Source organism: Procambarus clarkii, chromosome 20 (assembly GCF_040958095.1).
Source record: "Procambarus clarkii isolate CNS0578487 chromosome 20, FALCON_Pclarkii_2.0, whole genome shotgun sequence".
Classification (NCBI taxonomy): Eukaryota; Metazoa; Arthropoda; class Malacostraca; order Decapoda; family Cambaridae; genus Procambarus; species Procambarus clarkii.
Window position 1 is genome coordinate 33,753,862 of NC_091169.1, and position 27,659 is coordinate 33,781,520.

Consider the following 27,659-nt stretch of genomic DNA (forward strand, 5'->3'; position numbering starts at 1 on the left):
TCCCCACACACACACCTTCCCAGGTGTCTCCCCACACACCCTCCCAGGTGTCTCCCCACACACACACCCTCCCAGGTGTCTCCCCACACACACACCCTCCCAGGTGTCTCCCCACACACCCTCCCAGGTGTCTCCCCACACACACCCTCCCAGGTGTCTCCCCACACACCCTCCCAGGTGTCTCCCCCACACACCCTCCCAGGTGTCTCCCCACACACCCTCCCAGGTGTCTCCCCACACACCCTCCCAGGTGTCTCCCCCACACACCCTCCCAGGTGTCTCCCCCACACACCCTCCCAGGTGTCTCCCCACACACCCTCCCAGGTGTCTCCCCACACACCCTCCCAGGTGTCTCCCCCACACACCCTCCCAGGTGTCTCCCCACACACACACCCTCCCAGGTGTCTCCCCACACACCCTCCCAGGTGTCTCCCCCACACACCCTCCCAGGTGTCTCCCCACACACACACCCTCCCAGGTGTCTCCCCACACACCTTCCCAGGTGTCTCCCCCACACACCCTCCCAGGTGTCTCCCCACACACCCTCCCAGGTGTCTCCACACACACACACCCTCCCAGGTGTCTCCCCACACACACACCCTCCCAGGTGTCTCCCCACACACCCTCCCAGGTGTCTCCACACACACACACCCTCCCAGGTGTCTCCCCCACACACCCTCCCAGGTGTCTCCCCACACACCCTCCCAGGTGTCTCCCCACACACCCTCCCAGGTGTCTCCCCCACACACCCTCCCAGGTGTCTCCCCACACACCCTCCCAGGTGTCTCCCCACACACCCTCCCAGGTGTCTCCACACACACACACCCTCCCAGGTGTCTTCCCACACACACACCCTCCCAGGTGTCTCCACACACACCCTCCCAGGTGTCTCCCCACACACACCCTCCCAGGTGTCTCCCCACACACACACACCCTCCCAGGTGTCTCCCCACACACACACCCTCCCAGGTGTCTCCCCACACACCCTCTCAGGTGTCTCCCCCACACACACCCTCCCAGGTGTCTCCCCCACACACACACCCTCCCAGGTGTCTCCCCACACACACACCCTCCTAGGTGTCTCCCCACACACCCTCCCAGGTGTCTCCCCACACACCCTCCCTGGTGTCTCCCCCACACACCCTCCCAGGTGTCTCTCCCCACACACCCTCCCAGGTGTCTCCCCACACACCCTCCCAGGTGTCTCCCCACACACACCCTCCCAGGTGTCTCCCCACACACCCTCCCAGGTGTCTCCCCACACACACCCTCCCAGGTGTCTCCCCCACACACACACCCTCCCAGGTGTCTCCCCACACACCCTCCCAGGTGTCTCCCCACACACCCTCCCAGGTGTCTCCCCCACACACCCTCCCAGGTGTCTCTCCCCACACACCCTCCCAGGTGTCTCCCCCACACACCCTCCCAGGTGTCTCCCCACACACCCTCCCAGGTGTCTCCCCACACACACCCTCCCAGGTGTCTCCCCACACACACACCCTCCCAGGTGTCTCCCCACACACCCTCCCAGGTGTCTCCCCCCCACACAACCTCCCAGGTGTCTCCCCACACACCCTCCCAGGTGTCTCCCCACACACACACCCTCCCAGGTGTCTCCCCACACACCCTCCCAGGTGTCTCCCCCACACACCCTCCCAGGTGTCTCCCCACACACACACCCTCCCAGGTGTCTCCCCACACACACACCCTCCCAGGTGTCTCCCCACACACCCTCCCAGGTGTCTCCCCCACACACCCTCCCAGGTGTCTCCCCCACACACCCTCCCACGTGTCTCCCCACACACACACCCTCTCAGGTGTCTCCCCCACACACCCTCCCAGGTGTCTCCCCCACACACCCTCCCAGGTGTCTCCCCCACACACCCTCCCAGGTGTCTCCCCACACACACCCTCCCAGGTGTCTCCCCACACACCCTCCCAGGTGTCTCCCCACACACCCTCCCAGGTGTCTCCCCACACACACCCTCCCAGGTGTCTCCCACACACACACCCTCCCAGGTGTACTCCCCACACACACACCCTCCCAGGTGTCTCCCCACACACACACCCTCCCAGGTGTCTCCCCACACACACCCTCCCAGGTGTCTCCCCACACACCCTCCCAGGTGTCTCCCCACACACCCTCCCAGGTGTCTCCCCACACACACACCCTCCCAGGTGTCTCCCCACACACACACCCTCCCAGGTGTCTCCCCACACACCCTCCCAGGTGTCTCCCCACACACCCTCCCAGGTGTCTCCCCACACACACCCTCCCAGGCGTCTCCCCACACACACACCCTCCCAGGCGTCTCCCCACACACCCTCCCAGGTGTCTCCCCACACACACACCCTCCCAGGCGTCTCCCCCACACACCCTCCCAGGTGTCTCCCCACACACACACCCTCCCAGGCGTCTCCCCACACACCCTCCCAGGTGTCTCCCCACACATCCTCCCAGGTGTCTCCCCACACACAACCCTCCCAGGTGTCTCTCCACACACACCCTCCCAGGTGTCTCCCCACACACCCTCCCAGGTGTCTCCCCACACACACCCTCCCAGGTGTCTCCCCCACACACACCCTCCCAGGTGTCTCCCCCACACACACACACCCTCCCAGGTGTCTCGCCACACACACACCCTCCAAGGTGTCTCCCCACACACCCTCCCAGGTGTCTCCCCCACACACACCCTTCCAGGTGTCTCCCCCACACACACACCCTCCCAGGTGTCTCCTCACACACACACCCTCCTAGGTGTCTCCCCACACACCCTCCCAGGTGTCTCCCCCACACACCCTCCCAGGTGTCTCTCCCCACACACCCTCCCAGGTGTCTCCCCACACACCCTCCCAGGTGTCTCCCCACACACACCCTCCCAGGTGTCTCCCCACACACCCTCCCAGGTGTCTCCCCACACACACCCTCCCAGGTGTCTCCCCCACACACACACCCTCCCAGGTGTCTCCCCACACACCCTCCCAGGTGTCTCCCCCACACACCCTCCCAGGTGTCTCCCCCACACACCCTCCCAGGTGTCTCTCCCCACACACCCTCCCAGGTGTCTCCCCCACACACCCTCCCAGGTGTCTCCCCACACACCCTCCCAGGTGTCTCCCCACACACACCCTCCCAGGTGTCTCCCCACACACACACCCTCCCAGGTGTCTCCCCACACACCCTCCCAGGTGTCTCCCCACACACACACCCTCCCAGGTGTCTCCACACACACCCTCCCAGGTGTCTCCCCACACACACACCCTCCCAGGTGTCTCCCCACACACACACCCTCCCAGGTGTCTCCCCACACACCCTCCCAGGTGTCTCCCCACACACACCCTCCCAGGTGTCTCCCCACACACCCTCCCAGGTGTCTCCCCCACACACCCTCCCAGGTGTCTCCCCACACACCCTCCCAGGTGTCTCCCCACACACCCTCCCAGGTGTCTCCCCACACACCCTCCCAGGTGTCTCCCCCCACACACCCTCCCAGGTGTCTCCCCACACACACACCCTCCCAGGTGTCTCCCCACACACCCTCCCAGGTGTCTCCCCCACACACCCTCCCAGGTGTCTCCCCACACACCCTCCCAGGTGTCTCCCCACACACACACCCTCCCAGGTGTCTCCCCACACACACACCCTCCCAGGTGTCTCCCCACACACACACCCTCCCAGGTGTCTCCCCACACACCCTCCCAGGTGTCTCCCCCACACACCCTCCCAGGTGTCTCCCCACACACCCTCCCAGGTGTCTCCCCACACACACACCCTCCCAGGTGTCTCCCCACACACACACCCTCCCAGGTGTCTCCCCACACACACCCTCCCAGGTGTCTCCCCACACACACCCTCCCAGGTGTCTCCCCACACACACCCTCCCAGGTGTCTCCCCCACACACCCTCCCAGGTGTCTCCCCACACACACACCCTCCCAGGTGTCTCCCCACACACACACCCTCCCAGGTGTCTCCCCACACACACCCTCCCAGGTGTCTCCCCTCACACCCTCCCAGGTGTCTCCCCACACACCCTCCCAGGTGTCTCCCCCACACACCCTCCCAGGTGTCTCCCCACACACCCTCCCAGGTGTCTCCCCACACACAACCTCCCAGGTGTCTCCCCACACACACCCTCCCAGGTGTCTCCACACACACACACCCTCCCAGGTGTCTCCCCACACACACACCCTCCCAGGTGTCTCCCCACACACACCCTCCCAGGTGTCTCCCCACACACCCTCCCAGGTGTCTCCCCACACACCCTCCCAGGTGTCTCCCCACACACACCCTCCCAGGTGTCTCCACACACACACACCCTCCCAGGTGTCTCCCCACACACACACCCTCCCAGGTGTCTCCCCACACACACACCCTCCCAGGTGTCTCCCCACACACACCCTCCCAGGTGTCTCCCCACACACCCTCCCAGGTGTCTCCCTACACACCCTCCCAGGTGTCTCCCCACACACACACCCTCCCAGGTGTCTCCCCACACACACACCCTCTCAGGTGTCTCCCCACACACCCTCCCAGGTGTCTCCCCACACACCCACCCAGGTGTCTCCCCACACACACACCCTCCCAGGTGTCTCCCCACACACACACCCTCTCAGGTGTCTCCCCACACACCCTCCCAGGTGTCTCCCCACACACCCACCCAGGTGTCTCCCCACACACACACCCTCCCAGGTGTCTCCCCACACACCCTCCCAGGTGTCTCCCCACACACACACCCTCCCAGGTGTCTCCCCACACACCCTCCCAGGTGTCTCCCCACACACACACCCTCCCAGGTGTCTCCCCACACACCCTCCCAGGTGTCTCCCCACACACCCACCCAGGTGTCTCCCCACACACACACCCTCCCAGGTGTCTCCCCACACACCCTCCCAGGTGTCTCCCCACACACACACCCTCCCAGGTGTCTCCCCACACACCCTCCCAGGTGTCTCCCCCCACACACCCTCCCAGGCGTGTGTGAGGAGGGTAACAAGGCCTCTTTCCTTCCTTCTCCCAATATCGCTTCAAGAAGATATAGAAGATAAGTTTTTAAAATGTACAAAAGACTGGCAGCTAGAGTTCAAACTGCGAAAATGTCTTGTCATGATTATCTTAGACCAAAATCATTGCACAAATGTGCGAACTGATGCAAATAATATACTGGGCTTTATTCCTAAAAGAGCTACCAATAAGACATCCAGATTAAAATACACAGATAGGTATACTCCATTTTCCCGTGTATGTATACTGAGAGAATACTTAAGTCCCATACTGCATTCAAGACTAAAGTATAGTTGCTGATTATTCAACAAGTGGGCCTAATCCACGGTTGATTGGGCCTCATTCCCTATACCTAATCAATAACCAAACACATGTAGATATAATGAACAAATCCACAAGGGCCGTGACGAGGATTCGAACCTGCGTCTGAGAGCATCCCAGACGCTGCCTTAATCGACTGAGCTACGACGTCTGGGATGCTCTGGGCAGCGTCTGGGATGCTCTCGGACGCAGGTTCGAATCCTCGTTACGGTCCTTCTGGATTTGTTCATTTGATGCATCACGCAATTGTGATTTCTGTGTGTAACATGTTGATATATACTCCATTTCTTGGTGCATATGTATACCAAGAGTTTTCTTCAGTCTTGAAGCATGTTCAGGGCTCAGTGTTACTTGCTGGATGGTCAGCAACTATTATGGTGGGCCTTAATAACTATTTCCAGATGATAGACCTTCAACCCAATAACAAAATAGTAGGCATCCTGCACTCTTGGGAGAGTATGCAGTGGCGCTCTGGTTGCCGAGGCTGGAGTGTCCTCTCCAGGGTGCAAAGCCTGAACAGGTCAATATGGAGAAGAAGCTGTTACCCATGCAGCAGCCCCCCCTCTCCATGTTGCAGAAATTGTCCAAAGGAAAGGCAAACGCCAATACACTTGGTTCCAGCACCGTCGCAGGAGCTGCCAGAACAAAGTTGAAGTCAACAACGGGCTCAACCTCATGGGCTCCAGCTCCGGATTATTCCTCGAGTTTTTTTTGGTGAAGTTGACAAAATAAGATATTCAATATTATTTAACAGCTGTATTTTACCCTTGATGGGTCGCTTGTCGGTTCTGAAGTTCAATGTTAGTCTCTGTACAACATAATTATCATCAGTTTAGTTAGAGGCTTCACAGAGATGGGCGACAAAACTAATCCCAGCTAATAAAAACCTTCTCTATGATAATAGACCAAAGAAGCTTAATTTACTGAATGAATCAATAAAATTTAAATATTTTTTTAGGAATACGAAGAGTATGGATGGCATGATTGAAGTATATAAGTGGATAAAATTATATAAAAGAGGGGGGAGGGGGGGGGGGCTAAATAAGGTAATATATATTACAGCACAAATCTGACCATGGAACAAGTGGTGTAAACCGAGGTGATTATCTATATCTGAGTTCATGCCCACTCAGAATATAGAATACGACTATATCCCAGGCGTATTCTGACCACTATAACATCACATTGTCGAGTTCTTGCTTCATTAGTTCCATATATAAATGTTTCCTCAAGGAATTCATCATAATGGCTATGGCTTTTAAGCCATAAATACTATGGCTTTTAAGCCATAAATACTATGGCTTTTAAGTCCTTATGAATTTGTTATGAAATTGTCTTTATGAATTTGTTTGAAAATATTCAGTAATATTTTCAGTGGATATTAGTTTAAGTATTCTCTTTGTCCCTGCCAATGAAACACCTATATTTATTTGTACTTCAGGCTGTCTCTGCAAGTATGTTGGCAATATCATGATTTGAGATGCCAACATGTAATTGTATCCAAAGGAATTTAATCTAACTATATTTTTTAACAGGTAAAATTTGCTAAAATCACTTACTAATTTCTGGGAGTTACTACAATGTGTTTGTAATGTGAGGAGTGGACGAAGTAACACGGCTTACCTCTCAGTGACAAGTTATTTGTTAATAATAAATCTTTTTACATTTGCCTGCCAACACTGAAATTTGGTTACCAGCCACTTCAGGTGCCACTCAAGTATAATTATGTACAGGTTGCATTGATGTATAAGGATGAAAAACCCTCTACATACTTGTTTTAATTATTATTCAGTTTTAATCCAATTTCATTCTTAATATAATATAAATATTTTGTGGTGTACCTAATGGATATAATATTACCCATTAGGTAATTTATATTATGGATATAACCCTTCTGTTGCTGCATCTTTTCAACTACTTTCCATGAGTGTGTCTCTTGACAAAATTTAAAACAATAATTTTAAATTATGAAAAAATCATTGGAGATAGTTGCCTGAGACATAAGCAAATAATAAGCAATAACTTCATTGTGAATATAGTTTGCCTGTGATATAATAATAATAATAATAATAATAATAATAATAATTTTAATAATAATAATTTATTTACACGTGGGGTATAATTGGTTTGTGAGAGTACATAAAATCACCCAAACAGTTTTTGAGATCTTATGAATATATAGTTATTTTTACATTCTTGCAAAGCCACTAACCCGCATAGCGTTTCAGGACAGGTCCCTAATCTAACATATCAAGATGAAAAGGTACATTATACCAGAAAAACTTATATCAGCATATAACTAGCAATAGTAAATTGACAGAGGTGATTACACTGGATGAAGATATATGTTGAATAGCAGAGTTATGAGTAGTGCAAATGCATGAGCGGCACTCGTATATACCATACCATAGATGGTGTTTCACTAATGTTCCCAGCTTTGCTTTTAAGTGATTGAATTATGGACAAAACATCTGCCTGGTAAAAAGAGTAGAAAGTTAGGATAGCTGCCTGTGAGGTATGCAGTACCATGTGTTTGGGTCTCGGGGATTTTTCTAGCAAGGTTAACACCAACTGATGAAAATAACATATTAAATCCACTTGCCGTTTCTAAGTCTGTTGCAGGAGTATAACCATCCTTGATGAGTTTTATCTGCTTGTTATGAGATTGTTGTTTAGATCCTAGGATGCTAGAGATGACTTTCCATTGTCATTGCATATTTCCTTTTTCTTCTTTAAATCTATTCTCATAAAAGGAAACTCTGGGTCTTTCGTATTATATTGATGAGCACTGATGAATATCTCTTAACTTCTTATTTTGTAACTAAGACAACCCTACTTTTTTCATATCCGTATTTCTTGTTGATTGCTTTGAATATGCCACTTGTGAGCCAGGGATTAATCTTTTGTCAGTTACTTAGCTTAGTAAGGGAGAGGACAATGAGTGTTGTAGAGGCTTAGGGTTTTGGAGAGAAAGATGTCGGCTAATGAATTTATATCCTGTGTATTGTTGAGTTCAGATTCCTAGTTTGTATTGTGAAGTGCATTTATGAGGTTCCCCATTGCTGCTTTGCTGTTGCTTGCTGTGCTGTGTAGGTGTTTATGGAAAAGTGGGTTTACTCTCAGATTGTTCCAACAAGAAAATAAAATTAAGACATTTAAAATAGTAATAAATTTTTGGTTAATCTGAATTTACATTAAAAATATTATTTTGATCAAATGGTGATTTAATTTTAGTTATGATGGGGTATGAGTGAGGGAAGCTGTAAAGAAGTTTTTTTCATCCATAGTCTCACTTCTCTCCACATAAATTCATTCAATGAGACCCCTAGTGTCATCACTAATAGTTAAATATTAATAAATAATATTGAGTGAACTTGAAAATAAATGGGTGAGTTAAACGAACGAGGATTATTTGAGGACTGATGGCTTCATAATTAAAAAACAAATGTGTTCAATCCCCGACTGTCCAAGTGGTTGGGCACCATTCCTCCCCCCCCCCCAAGTTTCGTCCCAAATCCTTATACTGGCCCTCTCCAAGTGCTATGTAGTCGTAATGGATTGGCGCTTTCCCCTGATAGTTCCCTACCTCCCTCCCTCCCGCTGTGTCCACCAAACCTGTGAAGACTGCAGGTGCAACCAAATACCTTTACATGACAAATCTGCCCGTGTAAATTTGTACTTACCCAGGAAAAACGATTATGCTCCCAGGTACTGTTAGCAGCGGAAGGGTTAAGCACTCGGTGGTGCCGTCTCTTATTGCGTCCTTTTCAGAGGTATTACTATAGTACTGATGAAGCAGTACTTCAGCAGGAGGGGACGAACCATCTGTGCAGTACGAGGTGACGAGACGCTTGGTGGAGACCAACTTGCGCTCCGCCTGGTTCTTCTTCTCCAACCGGCTGAAGGAAATGCACTCCAAAACTGAGAAAATGAACGATGACGATTTTAATGACCTCTTAAAGGAAGGTGCCGAACGCATAAGGTAATTATATTCCTTTAACTTTTACATCCAAGCAATAGTCATTATTTTTTTACTATAAGAAAGAATGTTTGTTTGTCTGTCAAAAGTTGGCAGCCAGTGAGTGGAATCAGTCTAGAGTACGGGGTGAACCAGCCAGTCCTCCAAAGGTTTCCTAACGTTATGAAACTCTTACTAAAGTGCCTTGTTCTAACCTACCAGAGGACCCAAAACAGAAAACGAGATAATATGTCAGTTTCTCGAGCCGCTTCCATCTTACGGGATCTTAATAGTATCTTGCAGAATTGTAATTGTACTCAAGCATTTTTTAATTGTTTTATGTGTGTACTATTACCACAGGGCATTAATTTGTATATATGTATGAATATCTTTTATGTATATATCTACTATGGCAGGGATACTGGGCGGTGTGTGGGATTGTCTGTCTCATTCTTCCTATTCCTACCGATTCTTTTCCCCTCTCCCCATCATCCTTCCTCCTGCCCCCTTTGTTTCCTTTTGTCACTTTCGCACCCGTTCCCCTCATCCCTCTCATCTTCCCCATTTTCTGATCTTCTCTCAGAATGTGGGGAAAATTTTATATATATTTTTTAATTAACACATTTAGGTACATCTGCATTTCTGCAGCTACCCTAGACTATATGAAGGGGAGTACAGTGTGTCAAAAAGCTAGCTAAGTGGTGCTAAAAATCCTCATTACACAGGATGGTTAGTCATACAGAGGCATGTGATAGGCAGTCTGCACTGGCAGACTCTGGGTGCATTATGAGGATATCATCAACACATTAGTGAATAAGGTAGCAGTGGTAATAAAAGTCCCCATCTCGCAGGATGGTTAGTCATACAGGACCATATGTTCAGTAGCCTGCACTGGCAAATTTTGGGTACACTATGAGTATATCTTTAAGAACACGAGAGTGAATAAAGTAATTGCAAAGCTCCAGGTACCTCATGCCAACGGGTCTGAATGGTCATAACTGGGCATTCGGTGATGTAGTGTGGGAGATCGTGCCGCAGTTCCTGCTCACAGAGTTTGCACCTGGAGTGCTCAGGATTGGGAGATCCGTCACCTGCAGCCACCTGCCACAGGTAACGGTAACCCAACCTGATCCTTGCAACCACAGTGTCACACAGTCTAGTGGATGTTTTGTGCTGCCCATAAACATAGGTTTCAGATCTGAACAAATCATAGCTTTTTTATACTAGTACTTTCAGGTCGTAGGGAGTCAGTAATTTCTTTCTTATCAGACCTGAGTGTTTGGACCCATACAGTTTTGACAGCAAAGATGGGGATACCTAGATCTAATTCAACTTCATCCTTGTTACACGCTACCTGGTTGATACCTGGTTGATGGGGGTTCTGGGAGTTCTTCTACTCCCCAAGCCCGGCCCGAGGCCAGGCTTGACTTGTGAGAGTTTGGTCCACTAGGCTGTTCTTTGGAGCGGCCCGCAGGCCCACATACCCACCACAGCCCGGTTGATCCGGCACTCCTTGGAGGAATAAATCTATGGGGGTTGTGTTGGGGGTTTCCTCTTGAAAATGTCCACGGTTGTTGCGGCAATATTTCTTATGCTTGCTGGGAGGACGTTGAACAACCGTGGACCTCTGATGTTTATACAGTGTTCTCTGATTGTGCCTATGGCACCTCTGCTCTTCACGCTAATTTGGTTGCAATGACTGTCTCATTATGATGGGTTATATTTATGTGTGAAGGTATCCATACAAAGGAGATTTGAGACCCATTACTCTGTGCAGCGATTAGGTCATTTATAATTGGGAGTATGAGGTTCTTGCTGTCGATCTTCCAGAAGTTTTCGATTGCTTGAAGAGCAGATTTTGAATAACAAAATATTATTCCTCCTCCAATGTTTTTATTGTACTGGTAGCTAGTTGTAATGCTGCTAGTTCTGCTTGTGTGGAGGTCAGCCAGTTGTTTAACCTGACACTGACAGTCTTTGTGCAAATATTATTTCTATAAAACCTACATGCTGCTACAGTCCTTCCAGTAGAGGATTGGACTGAGCCGTCGGTGTAGACACAGTGCTCGTGAGATCTTAAATTCTCGATGGAGGAGGCAATTGTTTCAAGTGTGACAGCTTTGAGAAGAGGAAGATTTTCATTATCTTTCTTTGTGACAGGTGTGTATGATACTTGAATGGTGGGGTACAGGTAAAGAGGAATATCAGAGACAGGTAGATTGCACTTAAAAGGAATGTTAAGTTTAATGAGATTGCAAGCATTGTTGCTCAGCCATTTATCATAAAAGGAGTGAGTTGGTATGTCGGCACCAGTCAATAGGGTGTTAACAGCACTAAATAATTTGTCTCTGAGCAATGCAGGAGATGTAGGATCTCTCATGACTTTAAGGCAAAAGGTGATGTTGACTTGCATTATTCTCTCTAGTATGGTTGAAAGCTTCAGTTCTTCCCTCATGTTGATGATTTGTGGGATATTTGGGGCTTGACTCTAATTATTTAAATATTAATATAGTAAAATTAATTACGAAGGACCACCCGCTTTTATAGTAAAGAGGGAAACTGAGAAATTATGATCATTAGAGAATTCCTAGATGAACCAGTAACTATGGATAAAATACTAGAGAATATGATCATTGAAATAATTAATGGGCTGTATAATTAAATGAATCAAAGCCTCAAACACCTACATTGGGGGGTATTACTGGAACTCAGTACGTCCAGGAACTAGTGTGGTTCGTTCACTAATCCAATGTATAATAATCTAATCCTATGAATACTTATGAAATCATTATCATTATCATTAAGGGGAACATAGATTATGAATATGTATAATAATAATTATAATAAACACATGTTAATCCAATGAACAGAGTTCTGCATGTAAAAGAGTACAGATAATATATTCGAGGAATACAAAAGGAATCCTAGCTTAATGACGATTTCTTTGAAGTTAGTCACGACGCTTCCTCTGATTCTCCTGGACTCGTCATGGAACACTGGGAGTTGATTAACATGGGAAATGACAGCTCGGAGAATTCTTCACACACGCTGCAAAAACAATTGTTTCCAGTAGCAACAGATTAAACTACTGGATTTCTATGTTCAATAAATGGATATTAATAAAAGGAGAAAGATAATGAACCTGTGATCTTTAGTTGTTATACGTCGTCACGACAAGCTACCCAGCTATAAACCCACCCCCGATCTGATGCATTAAACAAGGATAAGGTACTTAGCTAATATGGGCACTGTGTAAGTTAAGGCTTCGCCGAAGGTCGCGTCCTAGGCTCTAGACTTGTCTATCCTAGATACTGACGCGCTCCACTGGCCGGTCACATGGAGTTACATAGAACCAAATTTAACAGGTTCCGTAAATGACACTGACACCAAGTGAAGGTATTGTCTGCAAGGTTCTTCACACCTCACAGTGGCGACTTTCTTCTGGAGATTTAATAGCGTTTACCCTGGTGGCTGGGTAATGGCGTCTCCTCGTGAGCACCCTGTGAACACGCCTACTCGTGAGCGTTTCAACACGTGTACTGGCGTCTTCTTCCGCCCCGCTCCGCGTCCCGCGTTTATTAACCAAATTATTTATTATGGATATTATCATTTCTCGCAGGTTGTGCTTGAAATGCTCGGGTTAGGACGGGTTTATTATTTGGAAGAGTCAAGTATTATTATTTGTCCGTTTTATGATAGTAAACGAACAATGGAGAAGAATTATAATCTCTCCAGGGCATTCACGCGTGACGTTAATTTTATTACTAGATAACAGCTATAACTATAAACGCTCTATTTGGCTTTAGTTGGAGATCAGTTTATCTGTAATTAATTATCACACAGAACACCGTTGTTTATGAGAATCAAATTCAATTCTCAGGCACATTGGATATAAATGTGTTTATTACAATGGAATCTGACGCAATACTGGCGTCGGGTGACGTAAGAATTCTAGCCTTACTGTACAGATGTAATTATTAGTACATGTGAACTCTACGTTGAGTTAATTTTAATCACTACAATGATTAGTAGAATTAGTAGTAATTAATGAGAATACAACAGTGTTGTATTTAGTGTTGGAAATTTCCAACATAACTCCGGGGGGAGGATTCTAGGGTCGTAGTGTAATGTGGAGTACTGACACCTATCCCGAAGTTGGTATTAATATTAGTATATTAGTATGTTAGTATGTTAGTATGTTAGTATGTTAGTACACACATAACGAATGTCCCGTATTGGTTAAGGACTTGCAAGAAACTTAGGTCTTGCTAATTTCATGTCAAATAAAACATGTTATTTATAGCCTACACAATAATTAAAGATTGGAATCACACAATTTAAACAACAGAATCTACTGTGATGGGAATGTCCTGGGTCATAGTGACTTGTAATGGTTTGTTACTTGACATCACCCCGCAGTATCATCATAGTTATCTAAATTGGGTGTAAAAGGAATTACTCTTGTTCAGAGTTGTAATAGGCTTGCAGATTCCGCCTACATTGTTGAGCAGCAGCTCTAGTGGGGCGGTTGCTCTGAGGATCAGAATTACTATCCTCGGAAATTACTGGGGAAACTGGACCTGGCTGATGTTCTCGCTCAGCCAATTCAAGGGGAACCAGCTTCTCTAAAGTTTTTAGAGTAGTGTTGCCTCGGCATAAAACTTTAACTACTCTCAGGACACCTTGATGATCTGAATGAATGGCAACAATTTTGCCTATGGGCCACTCTGACCTTGGTCCATCACTGTCGACTAGTACTAGGTCCCCTGGTTTTAATTGCACTTTATTGTAAGGACTCGAAGCTCCGTAGTGGTACTCTCGTAGAGCTGTGAGGTACTCTCGAGTCCACACCTCATTCCACCTGTTAATAACTCTGGAGAGATGCTGGTAGCTTTCCATCAAGTCACCTCTGGTCACATGTGACAGGTCTACGGGGTCCTCTTCGGCTAATGGGATGAGAGGGCTCAGTAGACCTCCATGGATCAAGTGTGAGGGACTCAGAGGTTCTCTCTGGGTGAAATCATCAGACAGGTAGGTTATTGGGCGGTTATTGACTCGCGCCTCGATTTCCACAACAATAGTTTGGAGTTCGGAGTAACTGACCTTTTGTCTGTGTAAAGTTTTCCTTAGACACTTCTTGACTGTGCCTACCATTCGCTCATAGAACCCACCTTGCCAAGGGGCTCTCGGTGCTATGAATTTCCAGTGACATTGTCGTCTCTGTAGAACCGACTGTACTTCTGGGTGGTTCCAGACTTCTCGTAAACAAGCTTCTCCTGCCACAAAATTGGAACCATTGTCCGATATCATTAATTTGGGACAAGATCTGCGAGCTGCCAATCTGCGGAAGGCCTGGATGAAGGCTTCAGCACTCATGTCTGAAGTGACTTCTAAATGTACGCCTCTGGTTGTAGCACACGTAAAGAGACAAATGTATGCTTTCACTGGTATATTATCTGGGTTGCCAGTGAGAAGTAAGGCTCCTGTGTAGTCAACACCAGTGGTTTCGAAAGGACGAAGATGAACCACTCTTTCCTCAGGGAGTGGTGGAGGTCCTGGGTAAGGACATACTCTGGCATCGTATCTTTTACAGATTACACAAGATTTAATAATTGACTTAACTGTCTGACGACCTTGAGGAAGCCAGTACTTTTGTCTAAGGTCGGTGAGAGTATCTAACACTCCACCATGTAAGGTACCATATTGATGGTGATGTAAAACAAGAAGTTTAGTGATGATGTGGTGACGAGGTAGAAGAATTGGATTCTTTGTGTCCAAGTCAATTTTTGCATGAAGCAAACGTCCTCCACATCCATACGTATATTATGAGTGTTGGCATCATACCAGATACCTAGAGACTTAGTTAATTTATCTGGAAGATTTTCATATTCGCTTCCATATGTCTCTTGTTGTGCACGTTTGATCCAGTAGAGGATAGGATTGGGAAACTTATGTCGAATTCCTATCTTAGCAAGAAAATCAAACACATGTGCAGTTACTCTTAATAACTTGCTTAAGTTAGAATAATTGTGAGGATCAATGGCTAAGATTCGTTGAGGTTCTGGTTCTTTCATGGGAGTGGTGATATTGGTTCACTATGACTTGTGGCTTTTGTTTGGGCCACTGACCACCAACAAGCCATGAAGGTCCATTGAACCACAGCGAAGACTTGATAAGTTGTTTTAGTGTTAACCCTCGAGATAAATAGTCTGCAGGATTGTCCTTAGTAGGAACATGTCTAAATTTATATCCAGCAGATAACTCAGGAATCTCCCTGACACGATTACTGACGTAGGGAGTAATTGATTAGGGAGGGTGATTGTTGTTGTTGTTTCTTACCCATTGTAAGACTGCCTCGTTGTCTGACCACACTACAATCTCACCAAAGTGGATATTATTGAGTGTCTTTGTCAGGCAATGAGCCAATCTTACTCCCACCAGCAATGCAGTCAACTCCATTTGAGGTAAAGATCTCTTCTTAATGGGAGCAACTCTTGCTTTAGATGTGAGCAAAATTGATTGTGCACTATTAAATAAGTAGGCTACTGCGCCGTATGCTTTGCCAGAGGCATCGCAGAAAACGTGCAAATTGGTGGGTAAGTTTGGTCCTGAAGCATTACGAGGAAATTTCAAAACGCCTAACTGATTAAAATCCGTTGAGAGTATCTGCCATTTAGCTTGTAACTCACTTGGTAACGGATCATCCCATCCCATATGTTTCTGCCAGCACTCCTGCATTAGGAGTTTGCCCCTTATTAATATAGGACTAAGTAGGCCTATAGGGTCAAATGGTTGACTGACAAACGAGAGCAGTGCTCTCATGGTAAGGGTTGAGTTATCAGTTTGTACTGACTTGACATTCATCTCGTCAGTACTGGTGTTCCATTCCACGCCTAGAACCTTTAATTGATTGGGTACCTGATAACCTGGAAATTCTTTCTCGATTACCTGGTTGAGTAATTCATTATTTGAGGCCCATGATTGTAGTGGCATATTGGCTCCTAATAGTTCACGGTTAGCTTCATGGTAGATTTCTACCAGATCAGTTTGATCATTAGTTGTCCCCTGGAAATTGTCGACATACAAGTTGTCGCTAATGTCTGCCTTATTGGGACTGTTTGATTTCCTCAAATGTGTGTCTAATGTTGTTTGCAAAAGAAACGGTGAGGACGTAGCTCCAAATAATACTGAGGCAAAACGATATGTGATAACTTCACTGTTAGGATCCAGTGGATCCTTAATCCAGAGGAATTTTGTGTAGTTACGATCCTCCTCCTGTAAACCTACTCGGAGAAAAGCTTTGCTGATATCAGCTGTATAGGCGAAAATACCAGTGCGAAATCGTAACAGCACATCATGTAGCCTTTGTGTTAGGCTAGGTCCCGTTTGGAGACATTCATTTAAAGACACACTGCTCGGCTTTACTTTAGCACTACAGTTAAAGACAATACGAATAGGTGTTGTCAATGAGTCTTTCACCACAGCGTGATGAGGTAAATAATGACCTATTTTTCGGTCATCGTTATCAACAACCACAATAAATTTACTGTTAAGTTGTTGTTGGATGAGTTGATGATACATGTTCAGTTTGTCTTGCTGCTTCAGTAGTCGTGTTAATTGACACCGTAATTGTGAGGCTGCCATAAAATAATTTACTGGAAGTTGTGGATGATCCAACTTCCATGGGAGTCTTACCCAGTATTGTTTATTTTCATAGACAACTGTATCCAGGTATTGCTGGTAAGTCCACGTATCATCAGGACTTGGTTGTTCAGGGATGATGCCTAAAGTGTCTAAATCCCACAGACGATGTATTGGTGGGTCAGACTCAATATCCTCAGATATTTCCCTGAAACGTAGGGGTGACTGTTCCAAGCCTAGTCACGCCACTATTATGTTATTAGATTGTTGGTTTGTGGACGTCGGATTATGTCTGAAAAGCACCGGTCCTGTAAGCAATTTGCCTCCTGCGGACGACAACAAATTCATTCCGTGTTTTCTAGTGCATCCAGTTATAAACTTGTAATAATGATCTGCGCCTATAAGTATTCCAACATCTGTGAGGTAGTCAGAATTTATTTTATAATCCGCTAGCCTCATGCGGTTTCGTCTAAGATGTCTGGTAGTGCGAGCTAACCCAGTGACTTGTAAGTCTGTAGGAAGTTTATCCACTACTACCGCGTGTATTGGACTAGTAGAAGATGCGAGTCTCACTAATAACTTAACTACTTTGTAGTCACGAGGTCCACTATTTGACAAGAAACCAGAAATATTTAACCTCACACCTTTGGCAGGTTTTAAATTTAACTCATCTACCAACTGTTGTGTAATGAAGGTTTTCTGTGAACCTTGGTCAAAAAGACCTCTAGTGTTAATTCTAGATCTTCGGTTTATTAGTCTAAGTTGAGCTGTAGGCAGAGTGGTATTATTGCCTGACTCAGTAGCAAGTACATTTACTTCTTGATGCACTTTGCAATATTGCACTGCGGTAGAATTAATGGAATTCTCCCCAGTGGTCATGGTTGGTGTAGAAGATTTTCTACATAAGGCGTAGTGATGTACACCTTGGTTGCATCGGTTGCAGGAGCGTAGCTGCACTACACATTTTTTGGGATCATGAGAGCCCATGCACTTGGTGCACTTGTGTAATTCTTGCAACCTTTTAACCCTAACATTATAAGTAGGATAAACAGAGCATTGATAAGTGGTGTGTCCCTGATTGCAGAACAGACACTTTCTCTGGTTAATAGACTTGGTCTCTTTAGTAGACAAGTCATTGGTTATCTCAGAAGGAGACACCGAATATGTACCTACATTTCCACTCCTTTTCCCAGTGGATGGAGTAGTTTTGGATTTATATTTATTCGACTTATTCAAAGTCTGTTTAGTTTTGACTGAAGTGTCAGTATTAGTTGGTTTAGACTCAGGTCTAATTTTATCATGAGTCTTCAACCTGTTAACCGTTATCCTCAATCCCTCGAATATTTGGTCAAGAGTGAGAAACTCGGTATTATAATGTGAGCAGAGCTCTGTCAAGACATTTCGAGGTAATTTCCTCTGCAATAGTAACTTGATAGACCATTCTGAAGCAGGTATATTAACTTTAGTACCTAAGGTCTTTACTAGAGACTCTACTTCTAGTCTGAAACTTTGAAGTGACTCTGGTCTACTATTTGGTGCATTCAGATCTAGTAATTGATAATAGAGGGTAGCTATACTTAACTCTTTGTTGCAATAGTTCAACTTCAAGAGTTTTATAGCTTCCTCATAATTACTCTCATCAAGAGTAAGGTTATGTATGACCTTTTTAGCCTCTCCTTTGAAAAGACTAAGCAGGTATGAAAATTTAGAAACCTTGTCCAAGGACGGTTTCTTATGGATGTGAACTTCAAATGAAGTCCAAAAATTGTCCCAATTTTCTGTATCTAATCCTGAAAATGTAGGTAAGTCTAAAGTAGGTAAACGAATCTCTGGTAATTGGTTATTGAATTGAGACCTTGTGTTACTGGTATGAGATCCAGATTATTTGGCTAATTTAGATTAGCCAAATAATTTGGCTAATAAATTATTTGGTTATTATATATTATATTTAAATAACCTGTCTGGTTATTTAAAAATAACCAGACAGGCTATTTAGATTAGCCTGTCAATTATATCTTGAGTCTCATCTTCATACTGGGAGATGTCGTCTACAATTTGACTTACTTCCTCAGGATCAATTTCTACAGTATTTAGTAGATCAAGATAAGATCGACTTGCAGATTTGACTTGATCAAATTTCAGATCAGCCACTCTAACTGATGTCTCTAAGTGATAAGAGTCAATGGGAGTATCTTTAGATAAGCCCTCAGCCTTGTTAATTAATCTGGTCAAATGACCTTTAAGGCCAATGTAGGTTCTCCTTAGTTGCTCAGGAGTAGCCATGTTGGGCTTGGGTCCAAACTTCATGGGATTAGTATATGTATTACTAATGAAGCTTGGGTACTTGTTCATTAGTGGACAAGTAACATTAAATGTAGCCTAATTTAAGGTGGCTAATTTATACTTTACCTCACTTGAGGTTAAATGTACCTACCTAACAACAAGTAGCTAGATATTTTGTGCACTGTCTGAACTTCACCATTACTTCTCTTCCGGTTAGCTCTTCTATATCACCATCAGAGTTAATGGAGATTATCCAGCAATACACAAAATAGATACACGAAATAATGAATACAAGAGAAATATTATGGAGACACTCCAATCAGAGTTATCTCAAAGTTTAATCCCACCTCTGTATAGGGTCAGCACAAATAGTATAATACATACACTACTGACTAGCTTAGATCTAGTCGTGATAATTCCTAACTAAGAACTATAAAGTTATTTAGTCTGGGCTTGTACCAAATTCAGCACAATCTCAGCCTAAATTCTACCTAATAATATTGGTAAAGATTATTGTGGTGCAGTAAGGTGAATATAATTGTGCTGTATTTTTTTGGTTTTTTGTTTTTATAAGAGTGCACTTATACACACAGGTGAACAATTATGTACAGTTATGTTTGGCTTGCCAGCCACAGCCGTTTGTGATAGTTGATGGTGTTGATTAACTTGTCAACCACATGCAACCTAGACTCACCTGACAAGTGTACACCATCTCTGGTCAGGTTTTGTCTATAAGGTCTGGCTGTAAATTGGATATAAGTGGCATCCAATCTCACTCGTTTTTTCAGCCTGAAATTTATGTACTTAGCAGCTCTCTGGTAGTATTCTGGGGTTACTCCCCAACGATTATCATGACTTGGTGGCGAGGTTCCACTAATGTGAATACTACCGAATTACTGATGAGCTTGAAAGAAGAAATTATGGCTTTAAGGTGTTTGATCACCTCAGGCTGGATGACGAGTGGGATGAATGTCATTACCACCTAAGTATATAATGGTTAGATGGTGAGGCCACTCTAACGCAGGTGTTAGTGTGGAGTTGTTATAAAAGTTATGAGCTGTTGCTCCTGGTGACCTAAAGATTCTCACTTCTGTGTGAGGTATAGGTCTAAGTGTTGTGGGTAATTGGCTATGACCCACTAAAGCCACTTTATACATGAGGTGAAAGTAGCAATATGTTGGTGTGACTTAGACTAACTGATGTGTTACACTGTTGGTTGACACAATTAATTAAATAGTTAGTCTAGCTTACATCACACAAGGATTAGTTATTAATGATTAATATTTGTAATTATAAATTTAAGCCTATCCGGTTCGATAAGGACCATAATGTGGGACATTTGGGGCTTGACTCTAATTATTTAAATATTAATATAGTAAAATTAAATACGAAGGACCACCTGCTTTTATAGTAAAGAGGGAAACTGAGAAATTATGATCATTAGAGAATTCCTAGATGAACCAGTAACTATGGATAAAATACTAGAGAATATGATCATTGAAATAATTAATGGGCTGTATAATTAAATGAATCAAATGCCTCAAACACCTACATTGGGGGGGTATTACTGGAACTCAGTACGTCCAGGAACTAGTGTGGTTCGTTCACTAATCCAATGTATAATAATCTAATCCTATGAATACTTATGAAATCATTATCATTATCATTAAGGGGAACATAGATTATGAATATGTATAATAATAATTATAATAAACACATGTTAATCCAATGAACAGAGTTCTGCATGTAAAAGAGTACAGATAATAAATTCGAGGAATACAAAAGGAATCTTAGCTTAATGACGATTTCTTTGAAGTTAGTCACGACGCTTCCTCTGATTCTCCTAGACTCGTCATGGAACACTGGGAGTTGATTAACATGGGAAATGACAGCTCGGAGAATTCTTCACACACGCTGCAAAAACAATTGTTTCCAGTAGCAACAGATTAAACTACTGGATTTCTATGTTCAATAAATGGATATTAATAAAAGGAGAAAGATAATGACCTGTGATCTTTAGTTGTTATACGTCGTCACGACAAGCTACCCAGCTATAAACCCACCCCCGATCTGATGCATCAAACAAGGATAAGGTACTTAGCTAATATGGGCACTGTGTACGTTAAGGCTTGCCGAAGGTCGCGTCCTAGGCTCTAGACTTGTCTATCCTAGATACTGACGCGCTCCACTGGCCGGTCACATGGAGTTACATAGAACCAAATTTAACAGGTTCCGTAAATGACACTGACACCAAGTGAAGGTATTGTCTGCAAGGTTCTTCACACCTCACAGTGGCGACTTTCTTCTGGAGATTTAATAGCGTTTACCCTGGTGGCTGGGTAATGGCGTCTTCTCGTGAGCACCCCGTGAACACGCCTACTCGTGAGCGTTTCAACACGTGGACTGGCGTCTTCTTCCGCCCCGCTCCGCGTCCCGCATTTATTAACCAAATTATTTATTACGGATATTATCATTTCTCGTGGTTGTGCTTGAAATGCTCGGGTTAGGACGGGTTTATTATTTGGAAGAGTCAAATATTATTATTTGTCCGTTTTATGATAGTAAACGAACAATGGAGAAGAATTATAATCTCTCCAGGGCATTCACGCGTGACGTTAATTTTATTACTAGATAACAGCTATAACTATAAACGCTATATTTGGCTCTAGTTGGAGATCAGTTTATCTGTAATTAATTATCACACAGAACACCGTTGTTTATGGAGAATCAAATTCAATTCTCCGGCACATTGGATATAAATGTGTTTATTACAATGGAATCTGACGCAATACTGGCGTCGGGTGACGTAAGAATTCTAGCCTTACTGTGCAGATGTAATTATTAGTACATGTGAACTCTACGTTGGGTTAATTTTAATCACTACAATGATTAGTAGAACTAGTAGTAATTAATGAGAATACAACAGTGTTGTATTTAGTGTTGGAAATTTCCAACATGATTCTTGTGCATCTCGGGGCACCAAGAATTATCCTCATGGCTTCATTCTGTACTACTTTAAGTTTGTCCAACACAGAGGTGTGGAAGTTATGTAAGTGCAGAGCATAATAATCAACGAGAGATCTAACGAACATCATATAGAATAGTCTAGCATATTTAATATTGATACCAATATTCTTACCAGTAAGTGTTTTCAATGACTTTAGTTTTTCTTTTAACCTACGGTGTAGATCATTTACAATGTCACTGTTAATACCAAGTCCAAGATATTTGTGCTGCCTACACGTTTCAATGTTCTGGTTGTTGACCTTGAAAGTAATAGGGACATGAATTTTCTCTTTGGTATGGAGAATTCTGGATTTAGTTATAGAGATAACAAGACCACATTCAATGCTTTTAGCAGCGAGTGAATCAAGTAGAGCTTGCAGTCTAGTTTGGGAATTTGCAACACTGCATATGTCATCGGCATAACAGATGACGGCTTCGTCAGGTAGTGTGGGAATATCATTTGTTAATTTGTGCATCAGAACATTGAACAGTGTAGGACTTAGCACTCCATCCTGGGGTGTACCCAACTCAAAGGGTGCACAAAGTTTACTTTTGACCCCCCTTGAAAAGGACTGAGGCGGTTCTGTTACTCAGGTAACCCCTGAGCCATGTCAGCAGTCTTCCCTTAACTCCAAAAAAGGCTAGTTGTTCTAGGATTATTTCTCTGTTTGCTGTATCAAAAGCAGTTTGGAGATCAATAAATGCCGCCTGAGAGTTTGGTCCCTCTCTGATAAAATATTCAGCAAAGTAAGTTTGTGTGCTTCTTCCAGGAAGGAAACCATACAGGTTAGGGGCAAGGTGGGGCTTGATTTGAAACATTAGTCTGTTGAGGATAATTCTCTCAAGAACTTTACACATGCACGACGTCAAAGAAATGCAACCCGTTCTCGCAAATTTAATAAGTCAATATTGACTTATTAAATATGTGCATAGGTGACATACTTAACATTATAGATACCCTTAAAAAGATTCATAGAAAACACCGACCTTACCTAACCTTGTTAGTATCTTAAGATAAGCATCTTATTGCTTCGTAATTACAATTATTACCTAACCTATAATAGGTATAGGTTAAGTAATAATTGTAATTACGAAGCAATAAGATGCTTATCTTAAGATACTAACAAGGTTAGGTAAGGTCGGTGTTTTCTATGAATCTTTTTAAGGGTATCTATTATGTTTAGTATATCACCTATGCACGTAGTTAATAAGTCAATATTGACTTTACGAATTTGCGAGAACGGGTTGAAGAAATGGGTCTGAATTTTTGTGAATTAGGCTTGGGTATGGGTATTATGAGTCAGGTAATTTTTTTTATTAATACATTAGGTACATCTGCATTAGTGCAGCTGCCCTAGACTATATGAAGTGGAGTACAGTGTGTGAAAAAAGCTGACTACGTGATGCTATAAGAGTCAGGTAGAGGGCGGACCGCATGTGTTAAACCCCACGTTAATCACACGCCATATTTAACAGTTGACTCCAGGAGATTGGCCTAGTGGTGTTCAAAATTGTTAATATTTCTTAAAACAAGTAACTTAGGGCAACCCTGACCAGCCCACGTCCGTCCAGTACGCCAGACGGACACCCTACTGCACTTCACCCTACTGCAAATATGGGTGAAGTGTCTGACCTCCAGCCTCGGGTAGACAGACAGACATTCTCTCTTACATGTATAAATTACTTTTAAGAACATAAGAATAAAGGTAACTGTAGAAAGCCTATTGGCCCATATAAGACAGCCCCTATTTATAACCACCCAATCTCATTGATATAAATGTCTAACCTACGCTTGAAACAATCAAGGGATCCTACTTCTATTATGTTACGTGGTAATTGGTTCCACAAATCAACAACCCTGTTACCGAACCAGTATTTACCAAGGTCTTTCCTAAATCTAAACTTCTCCAATTTATACCCATTGTTTCGTGTTCTGTCTTGTGTTGATAAGAAACAATGGAATCAAGAGCTTCTGAATCAATGAGGATCAGTAGTTATTGGTACAGTCATTAATAAGTTTTTAATTATACTCAGAATTGATTCGTATAATGATATTTATGATTTAGTTAAATTTGTCATTTAAGTAAATCATAATTAAGTCTCCTTTCCTAATTAAGAACCTCAAATTGCCTCTTCCTCTCCTGTTACACTGGGACCAGGATGGAAGATGTGGAAAGGTTTAAGACAGAGGTTTTCTCTCCCTTGGAGAGGATGAAGAGGAGGGATCCCGCATGGTTTTTAGACCAGATGATGTGGACGGAAGGTCGAGAGGATTATTCTCACTCCTAAGATTATTATGTATAGAGATAATGCAACGTTCTTCAAGTTGATCTTTGACATACACTTGATTTCATGATCTATAACACCCACCTTTGAATTGAATTAAAAAAGGATATCTCATCCAGATTCCTACTCAGTCACTCCTAAAAAAGTCCTCTACCGTTGACAAGATAATTAGTCAGGTGTTATGAGTAACTAGCTACATGTTATTAACGGTCCTTGTAATGGCCACTTGCACTTAATTCATGGACACTTGATGGAGTAAAGATCTGCTCCTCACTGCCCATACTGCAGTGACTTATGCTCGAACACCTCCTTGTATAATATGACATGATTTTCTGGATCAACGTGAACCAACCTTTCCTAAAGTTTATTTGAGTAACTGGTCCATCGCAAAATTCCTTGGTGAATACACCATACCATTGATATCACGCATCTTAGGACCTGATATTCATGTATCTTTAGAATAATCTAAAGGGAATAAATGTCATCCTGGACACTCCAGCCAAGACATCCATTTCACTCCAGAGCGAAATTCCATAGTCTCCCAAGACTGCAGGATGCCTACTACTAGGACATTTTGATCTTGTATTAGCGTCCAGGATGTCATTTATTCCCTCTTGATTATTTTGCGGCACAGGCGGTACTAGAGAGTGTTTAGGGTTGATAACTCCTTTTTGATAATTACTTATTTTTGAGAGTGAACCTGGACATAACCTCAACTAGACTGTCCATAACAAAAATTAACATTAGTACATTAGTGGAAGAAGACACTTAATAGGTAAATATGGAGGTGAAGATCACTAGCAACTACAGTCTCGTCTGAACAGTTAGGATGAAAGCTTTTGGTCCATGTAGATGAGTCAAGTATATAATGGTATGTAGCAGTCAGCCAGGTGCAAAGGTGAGTCCAAGGTGAGTACGATGCTTCGGTCTGCCTTAGGGGCAGTCATTACAAACCATGTGGATGGGAAAAGGTACTGGAGAGCAGGTCATAAGGGCTGATATAGTAGTTACCACGGCTATGACAGTGGCAGGAGAGGGGAGACGATAGTCACGGAGATCAACAGGCCATGCCTAGTTAGGCCCAGTCAGGGCAGCAGACCGGGCTAGTCTAGGCAGCAGGCAATGATAGTCAGGGCAGAAGGCAGGTCTTGTGAGGGGAGAAGCCGTGGGGTCAGCAGGGAAGACGCCAAATACTTCTGGAACCAAAATTCAATACATCCACACTGGCAGGTTTACTGATAACCCAAACAGGAATCCTAAGACTGCCGGCACACGTGAGAGCCTGACGCTCCAGCAGACCAGAGAGGGGAGCAGATCCCACCTTGGACGCCTGGAAAACAGGTTGCAAATGTCTCCTTGATATGTCAAGGCAGCGTTTGTGAGGGAGGTCTATAAATGTAAATATGAAATGGTGTACGTATTCCTTCCCCAGTGAGTCGACCTCTGACCCATGTTACTCACACCACCAGCGTACTTCAACACGACCTGAGGCAGCTGAGTGAGGAGGATGGGTGGAGCAGCTGGAGGGAGAGAGAGGCCCGGGCGCTGAGTGAGCTGGTCCAGCGCCGCCTGCACCGCCTCCAGAACCCTCCTGACTGTGCCACAGCTAAGAAACTCGTCTGTTCTATAAACCACGTAAGCCACTGCTTGTTTTGCAGGTTATGTATATATATATATATATATATATATATATATATATATATATATATATATATATATATATATATATATATATATATATATATATATATATATATGAGGTGAAACATAGACGCTGCAGAAGGCTTATTGGCTCATACGAGGCATCTCCTATCTAAACACAAAGATTAATCCAGTGTAATTGGCCTATTATGTTGGACATTGTCTTCTGTGTTGGCATCGATATGTTCTTGTCTTGTCCTTACTCTCATGGTGGGTAGAGTAAATAGTTCCGTGATTTGGGTGTTCATGGTAGGTCGCTCTATTCTTATGTGAATTGCCTCAAGAATTTGTAATCTTCTTGCATCTTGGGTTTTGTCTATTATGCAGGTATTATGCAGGTATTATGCAGGTATATATATATATATATATATATATATATATATATTATTTTCTGGTTTAGGGCTTCTATCCCTCTAACTATTTTCTTAGCATCAGGGCTTAATTGGAATAGGAGTTCTCCAAAACTCATTTTCGTACTTTTAAGGTGAAGAAAAGAAGTGATTTACTATAGAGTGTATTACACTTATTTGTATAATTTGCACGACGTTTCGAACCTCCATGGTTCATTCTCAAGTGAACAGATCTTACAACACTAGTTGATTTTATACCCGCATTAGGTCAGGTGATAATACAATGAAGGTGAAAAACATGGGGGGATACATAAGGGATAAACATAGGGGCTGCAGAAGGCGTATTGGCCCATACGAAGCATCTCCTATCTAAACACAAAGATTAATCCAGTGTAATTGGCCTGTTATGTTGGACATTGTCTTCTGTGTTGGCATCGATATGTTCTTGTCTTGTCCTTACTCTCATGGTGGGTAGAGTAAATAGTTCCGTGATTTGGGTGTTCATGGTAGGTCGCTCTATTCTTATGTGAATTGCCTCAAGAATTTGTAATCTTCTTGAATCTTGGGTTTTGTCTATTATGCAAGTATTCTTGTTCAACATTTCTCTTGTTAGAGTAATGTCATGGGCTTGTCTCATGTGATTCCTAGGGGCACCAGATTGAAGATGGCATGTCAAACGCCTCGTCAGCTTGGTCGACGTCATACCTATGTACTTACATTGAAGGTTACATCCTTCGTGGGGGCAAGTGTACATGTATACAACGCTTGACTGCTGTAGAGGGTTCTCCGTCGGCTTCGGGCTGTTTTTGATAAGGAGTTCGGAAGTCTTCTTGGTATTGTAGAATATTATCAGGTTTATGTTTTGGTTAGGAGTAGTGCTTTTTACTCCTTTACGGATTATTTCTTTCATTATTCTTTCCTCTTTTATATGTTCACTGTGCATGGTTGATTTGTAATATAATTTTATTGGGGGTGTTGTGGTTTCTGTTCTAGGTTCTGAATTATACCAACGGTCCAAGTGTCTTCTTATAGCAGCGTTTATTTCCGCGTTGCTATATCCGTTGTTCACCAATACCTGAGTTACTCTTTCAAACTCTCTACTCACGTTG

General features: G+C 44.1%; 1 protein-coding gene across 2 annotated transcripts in view; it reads left to right on the forward strand.

The window, feature by feature from the left end:
• The window catches only part of LOC123755284 (alpha-(1,6)-fucosyltransferase), a 316,917-nt gene that overhangs the window by 207,258 nt on the left and 82,000 nt on the right, over positions 1 to 27,659 (forward strand). The window contains exons 4-5 of one of the 2 annotated variants that reach the window (XM_069327846.1): positions 9,133 to 9,307; positions 25,969 to 26,134. In XM_069327846.1, the coding sequence (XP_069183947.1) occupies positions 9,133 to 9,307; positions 25,969 to 26,134 (341 nt within the window). The remainder of the gene's footprint in view (positions 1 to 9,132; positions 9,308 to 25,968; positions 26,135 to 27,659) is intronic. The other variant, XM_069327847.1, reaches the window with a different exon arrangement.